The 7,519-nt window shown below is 46.3% G+C and overlaps 1 protein-coding gene across 1 annotated transcript in view; it reads left to right on the top strand.

Annotated features, from left to right (window-relative positions):
- Positions 1-1,678: 1,678 nt before the first annotated feature.
- Positions 1,679-7,519, top strand: part of LOC146861870 (sulfotransferase 6B1-like) — a 350,581-nt gene continuing 344,740 nt past the window's right edge. Inside the window, exon 1 of the mRNA XM_085641040.1 lies at positions 1,679-2,112. Within this exon, the coding sequence (XP_085497166.1) occupies positions 1,914-2,112 (199 nt within the window). The 5' untranslated portion in view covers positions 1,679-1,913. The remainder of the gene's footprint in view (positions 2,113-7,519) is intronic.

Here is a 7,519-nt window from a genome sequence, read left to right as displayed (position 1 = left end):
GGAACCAGACTGGGGAAGAGAAAGGCAAAGATAAGTATCAGAGTTCATATGATGATAGAAGTACTCAGAACAGTGCTTAGATTTTTAGCATTGCTGCAACAACGCCATTCATGAAATGTGGCTCATTTGTGGTTACAGATATCTAGCACGTAAAGCTAAAATTTCAAGGACTATAGCATATATCCTACATTAATATTATGTAATATTCCACTAAACATCCACCAAGTCACCCTTTCATACAATGGGGGAAAAGCTCACCATTTAAACACTGAATCCCATGTAAATGTATATTGTTGCAAGTAAAAAAAGTCTATATAGAAGTGCAAAAAGAAATGGCTTTATCAATGCTAGTTCAATCATTATTTTGGTACTATTTGCCTGGCGGACACCAGGCAACTTAAGATTTTAACTCCTCTTGCATGCCCCTGTTTCTAAAAGTTCAAAGCATACTCCAATATTGGGTTGCCTAATAAGAGCTTTTAATGTCTGAAAATGGGTGATATATTAAAAGTTTTTTCAAACTGGGGTCCCCAAATTATGTCTTGCTCAGGGCCCCAAAAATTCTTAGGTGTCACTGAGTGCTAGAGGTGGGCTGACAAGCCCATTGCGCCAAAGACTGCATCAACAAATAGACACAGTAGGTCAGCAGTGGCCTCCAGGAATGGAGAGAATGTGCCAAAGGTGGCTTGTAAAGCTGGACACAGTACGCCAGCTTTGGCCTTACCAGTGATGTGTGCACGCATGGGGACAGCATTAAGGCAGCAGGTGAAGGGTCACTGGGGACCATCTTTGTAAAAGGTCCACTGGACACTAATTATAGCTATTAAATAATAAAACTGGAGGGGATGGGATGTGACCCTCTTTAGGTCTGACGCTAGCCAAGAACTTTTGATTTCACTAACATTTTATGCATAATATGTTTAATTAAAGTGGCATTCAGTCAGCCCTATGCTTCAATTGATTTGTTGCTGTGTCATTCACATATTTCCTCCGTCCACTACAGCATATAGCATGGTGCAATAAGTCTGCCCGCTTCAGCCATTCACTGAGTCAGGGCATTCTGTCCTTTCACAAGGAGCCCATGTAGTTCCTTCCAGTTCCAGGGACTCCTATGGAAATGTGTGGTTTTTTAGTTAAAAACATCTTTTCTGTGTTTTTTTTTTTTTGTTTTAGATTGATGAGGGTCCAGCAGTTTCTCCAACAATATTGTTTTGAAAGAAAGCATGAAAAACAAGCATTAACATCCAACACCAGGTCTATTGGCTTTACTAATGCCCATTTCTGGCTTGCACTAGAACCCACAGCGTTTTTGCTTACTTCACACTTTGATAGTGGCATGCCTATAACCTTCCTATGCCCTACTCTACTTTTACATTTACAAAAAAATAAAGCATGTACCAGAACAAAAACGTGTTACTTATTGCACCACTTTCACACTTCAGCAGTTTTCTTCACCACTTTCACACTTCAGCAGTTTTCTTCAAAAGACGGGTCGGCTAGGTTTGTCAGTATGTTTTGGTAATAGAGGTAGCTATAAACGCCACCAAAAATCGCCGCCAGTCATTGTTTTCACGTTCTTTTCCTCGAAACTGAAATTCGGGCAGCATATTTTTAAGAGTTAATCTCATCCACATGTAACCGCCTGCTTCCTTTACTCTCGTTTGCTCTCAGGTTGTCTAGAGAAACACGCGCCCATAACTTGCTTCACGCGCACAAATGCTTGTAATGGAGATTATGCAGTGAGTGTTTGGCGCGCGGCTGAGTATGAGCAGAGAGAGCTGCGTTCAAGGAGAGCTCGCCAAAAGGAGAGTTCCAAGCCCTGCCCTGCTGTGATAGCAGGTCCTTGGACCTTCCCTCTCTAGCTGTTCGATCAAAGTCTGTCACCTCACGACATCTTGAAGGACAGCAGCAACATGGCAGGCCGCGGGGAGTCCATCAAACAGGTTGAGAAACTCTTTGCTGCTGCTGAGAAGAAACGCCCCGAGGAGCTGCTGCTCACCTATAAGGGGGTCCTGTACCCCAGCCTCGTGTGCAGCCCCGAGACTTTCCAAGCCTTGGAAACTTTCGAAATGAGGGAAGGCGATTTGCTGGCGGTTTCCTACCCAAAATGCGGTGAGTAAATAGCCTCTTTCATTTTGTCGCGGAAGCTTTTATGTACCTCGCTCAACGAAAGTCAGATAACTTGGAGAAATGAAAGAGCAGGTCAGTTACAAGACTTTTATCAACGTTATCGTTCTTCGAGGTATATAATAATATCTGTAGTGAGGTACAGTGCCAGGCAGCATTCTTGCCTTGACACACGCCCGGTCTGAATGCACTCGGGATATGTCCTCGGTCGCCTTGAGAGGCCACACACATTATCTAGAAGCACTGCTGGTGTCTGCTTCATTCTGTTTCTTACGCACGAGACAGTGAAATGTGAGTTCTGTGTCCACGCCACAGTGCATGCTGGGGTCAAGACTCGTTGCCAGGTCCGCTATCAGTAAGTATGAAGCCGCACCTTAGTGTGCGCAAACAGAAAAAAACACACAAATGCAAGTGGTGTGTGTTCACCTGACACGAACTCATTGCACAACTGAACATATTGCTCGAGCCCATCGACGACCAGTAACCTGTAATCAGCCCACTGCAGCCCACACGCCATCCACGGTAGGCACCAGACACACGCACTAAAATCACTCCGCTCTCCACACAGGCTTCGCAGAATTCTAGATCACGCGCCCTACAGCGTGCCAACGGTTCTGTTCCCCTTTGCGGTCCTCTCCAGCCCATCACCACCATTCAACACTCTCTGGAGACCTACAGGCACCGACCAACCCACGAGTCATCAATTCCCAATGTTCCCCTCCTAAACATTTCAGTGTGTCCCAACTGAACACTCCTGAAATACACTAGTCGAGTCTTCTCCTACAGATTGGGCCCCTGCCAGTTATACCCTGCATTTATCACACCTACATTTGTATGGGAATCACTAAGAAATCGTTTTTTGAATTCTTTATTCAGTGTTTCATATATACTGCCAGAAAAAGAAAAAAAAATAGGAAAACAGCAGTTAAGGGGCACAGCAGGGATAACAAAATAACCTATATGTTCACTGGAGGGAGAGGGGAACGATTCTTCAGCACATCCACCTAAAGAACTATCATTATCACAAATGGCGATTAAGCAAATGGTTGTATGACGTTACAACGCATGCCATTACCTCGCATGCCGTTACAACGCAAATCTTTACCCCGACTTGCTGTTGGGGTGCGCTGGAAGTTGGAATAGATTAATTTACTATTCTAACTCCAGTGCGTGCAACAATAGGGAAGGTGTTGGAGTTAAATCCAACACCTTCTACACTCTGCAACAAGCCGTTCACGTTGTAACGACATGCGGGGTAAAGGCATGCGTTGTAATGCATGCGTTGTAACGGTTGTTTCCCAATTAAATAATTTTAACCTTATCCAGGTTACCCACTCACAAAGGGAACTCCTAGGGTATACCGTGAGGTATTTTTACTTTTCCACCTCGATCCCTGCTTTAGTCCAGATGAAAATTATCTAGTAACTCCCAAAATAGCTAAAGTAGTATCTACCTACTCTGGTGTGGATAGGTCACCGATAATGAAGCATGCCAGAATAAGTTGTGAGTGAGGCGACCTCGCCAGTATCTTTCGGATCCCTTAAGGAGACTCATCTAGAGGAATTAACACACAATAAAGTTTAGTATAGGTTAATTTCTGTGCTTAAGCACCATTTTTGATAATGATAACAAAGAACCTGCAAGAGTGACAAAAAGAGAAACTAAAGGCCCAATCACAAACCTGGCAGTATGAGGACCGCCAGACTCGCGGGGGCCCAGCAGTGGCGGTCCAACCACTGCCACACCAGTGGTCCGACTGCCCCATTACTCGTTAGGCAGTCGGACTGCCCTGGGACCACCAACGCGACCAGGGAACTGCTGTTCCCTTGAGGTGGCATGGCAGTCCTGAGGCCAAAATATGATTGCCGGGACCTGTGTGGCCCAGCCAAGCATATTACGAGTTTCCTCTCGGCCAGGGTTTACATGGAGGTTCTTACTCCATGTAAACCCTGGAGGAGAGGAAACAAAGGGGGCCCTACAGGGCCCCATGTGCCTCAACCGCAGGTGGATGCACAGGGAGGCATACCATGTGCTCCCCTAGGTGCATGCGCATAGATTCTTGCATGGCTTGGACATTCGACTCCATGCCCTGCAGGATCCTTGTAGTGCGGTCACATTGCAGTGCATTTTTCAAAGGCACCACCTTCTTTGAAAGAGGCACCGCTGCTGGACCACCACGCTGCTCGCCCGGTACACCATTTAAAAGTCATCATCTAGCGGGTGGGTGGCAGTGGCCTTCGGCGGAACGGTGGAGAGGCGGTTTGCACCACTGCGCAACCGCTCCGCCAAAAGTCGTAATCAGGCCCTAAGAGTAGAACTGTGGAAAGAAAGAGGTAAGAAGTGGAACCAAGAATAGGCAGCCTTGGGATTCAGCAAACAAGTCAGTCACAAGGGTATGGGAGGCTGAGAGCTTAGTCAAGGATGTTAAAAAGCAGGTATATCTGGAATTAAGGCAGAACAATTCCATCAGTTCTCCAGTTAGCATCACCCACAGCAACCCCTGTAATAACAACATGCATTGAGGACATAACATGAGAGGACTGACTTCATTATTGGCAGCGGTGGTATACCTAGGTGTGCAAGCATACAGGAGCAGCGTCTTCACCGTCAGTCCTGCCCAGTCTCTGGAGAAAAAGGAAGACTAGCGCTTGCTGATAATAGGATCTCTCTTCCTGAGGTGGGGGTAGACTATGTCAAAAGGTCCAGTTCCCCTGTTTAGGTCTAGCCCATCAGACTGGTTGTTGGAAAAAGATATATTGGTATCTTACCAGATCTTATCGTGGCTGAATGCACACCCATTGCTTACCATTGGTTGGCCCTATTGTCAGTCTCATTTGCTTGCTTCACATTCAATGGCTTGCCTATCTTTTGTCTGCACCTCTGCTGGTGCAAAGTGTCTTTATGTGTTTAAATCTGTTTATTGAAAGTAGATATTTTTTCCTTTTTCATTTTGCCAAGTACACATTGCAGTAGTTATTCAAGTGCTGGTTCGCATGGTACATAATGAAATACACATGAACATGGAAAGCAAACAGGGCAGTTCATTAATCGCAAGGTGTAAACTATACATATATATTGTAGTAGTAAGCAAGTGTTGCCGAACCCATTAGATAGGATACATAAAAGCATGGAATACAAAGTAAAAACATTTGTTGAATGGGTACACTGGTACGCCGCCAGCTAGTCAGCGGCAGAACAGTCCCTGCAATAAGTCATCAGATATGTTACTTTACACAGATTCATGTTTTTGCAACTGTTAAACTATGAGAACTCTAATTCAAGTTAACACACAAAAAGTCTCCACTGGATCTGTGGAGGAGGGAATTAGAGGCACAGGGGTTCTAGGAGCTGGCAGCCTCCACTATAACTGTTTACCACAAGAAGCCGCTCCTAGTGTGATAACCCAAACGAGTTACAGGAACGTCGTAAGTGTGGGCATCTCACAAAAAGTTGCGGACTGGTCTCACACACCACCTGGTGTCATGCTTCATCATTGACCAGTCCTCGCCCTCTAAAACCTTCGTTTGATAGAGGGCGGGCATACACTTGACGACAAGGATGCACTTTCTAAATGGTTAAGTGGGGGCCCGTGAGATTGTGAGTGGGGTTAAAAATCATTATAGTGGTCAAGAGTGATTTTAATGTGATTGACAACTATATGATATTAAAAATTATGTGTGACGGTGTATAGGGTATTTAGTGTCCCCTAACCGTCCTATGTGTGGTCAACATGTTTCTGCCATAATGGCCCTGTTGGGTCCGCGGCATTCATCAGGACCAAAGTATGAATGAGGGCTCCGTTCTCGGGAGGTTCGAGCAGACGCATAGGACACAGGCATTTTCTGCTCCGTGTTACAAAGTAACATAACGGTGGATTTCCCCCGTCCCTCTTCCCCCCCTTGGGACAAGTTGTCCAGCCAATTAGGGCTTCACCATTGGAAGCACCATAGGAAGTGAAGTGTGGCCTATGCTACACTCACGCAGTGGTAGTATCTTACCAACACCTGGTAAGAACGGAGCCCTCATTCATACTTTGGTCCTGATGAATGCCGTGGACCCAACAGGGCCATTATGGCAGAAACATGTTGACCACACATAGGACGGTTAGGGGACACTAAATACCCTATACACCGTCACACATAATTTTTAATATCATATAGTTGTCAATCACATTAAAATCACTCTTGACCACTATAATGATTTTTAACCCCACTCACAATCTCACGGGCCCCCACTTAACCATTTAGAAAGTGCATCCTTGTCGTCAAGTGTATGCCCGCCCTCTATCAAACGAAGGTTTTAGAGGGCGAGGACTGGTCAATGATGAAGCATGACACCAGGTGGTGTGTGAGACCAGTCCGCAACTTTTTGTGAGATGCCCACACTTACGACGTTCCTGTAACTCGTTTGGGTTATCACACTAGGAGCGGCTTCTTGTGGTAAACAACTCTAATTCAAGAACACAGCAGACCACACAGAAGTATAACTTAAGATTGCTCTATCCACCCTCCACTACTGGCGAGTGCTGTGCTTGATATCCGCACCAAGATCTTCTCAGAATGGGCGCGTGCGGGGGGCAGCTCGAAAATGAAAAAACACAAAAAGGTTTCAGTCCACACCTGTAGCACACCAGTTTTAGGCCTATGCCACAGCGTCAGTGGTGACGGACTATTCGTCTGCACAGGTAGTTTGTAAGTCAGTTAACATGGTGTCCCAGTAAGTGGCAATTTGGTATTTTCGCACGCCAAGCATGTTTTCCCTATGCATGGCTGTGCTGTGTGTGCCCAAGCAACCAACGTGCGATTCCAGGCCACAAACGGTGGGGGCATGGGGGATTTCCATCTTCGAGTAATAAGTCACTTGGCCACTATAAATCCTAGGTCTAGGAAGCGGGGGGTCACCCTATGTTTCTTGGGTCTGCGGTACAGTCCCAGAAGACAGATCTCCCATCTGTGTAGGTCCAGGCGTTCGGCGCAAGCGGATAAGGTGGATGCATGGAGCATAGTGCCTTTACATGTGTCCAGGGCTCGACTTGGGGTACCACGCGGGTGGACAGCGTCCCCCCACTTATTTTACCGGGAGCTCGATAACTGGAGCAAATGGAGCCACACATTCACTCTTTGGCCTCTCTGGGGAGAGATCGGAGCTCATTCAGAACGATGCTCACGCGCTGGCTTCTCTGATGCAATCGCATCTAAGTGGTCAGCAAGGGTAGGCAATGAGTCTGATGGTGCAAGCCACCTTTCGTGACGTCACTTCCTGTCGTGACATCAGAGTCCCCCCACCTCTTTTTTTAGGACTTGTGCCCTGCATGTGTCCTTCCACTGCTCACCTTTAATGGAACTACTTTTCCTTACTGCTTAAGCACTCCACGAGAGTGCATGTCAAGTTT

The sequence above is a fragment of the Triturus cristatus genome, chromosome 2_2, assembly GCF_964204655.1.
Source record: "Triturus cristatus chromosome 2_2, aTriCri1.1, whole genome shotgun sequence".
NCBI lineage: Eukaryota > Metazoa > Chordata > Amphibia > Caudata > Salamandridae > Triturus > Triturus cristatus.
This window is presented reverse-complemented; position numbering and strand designations above follow the sequence as displayed.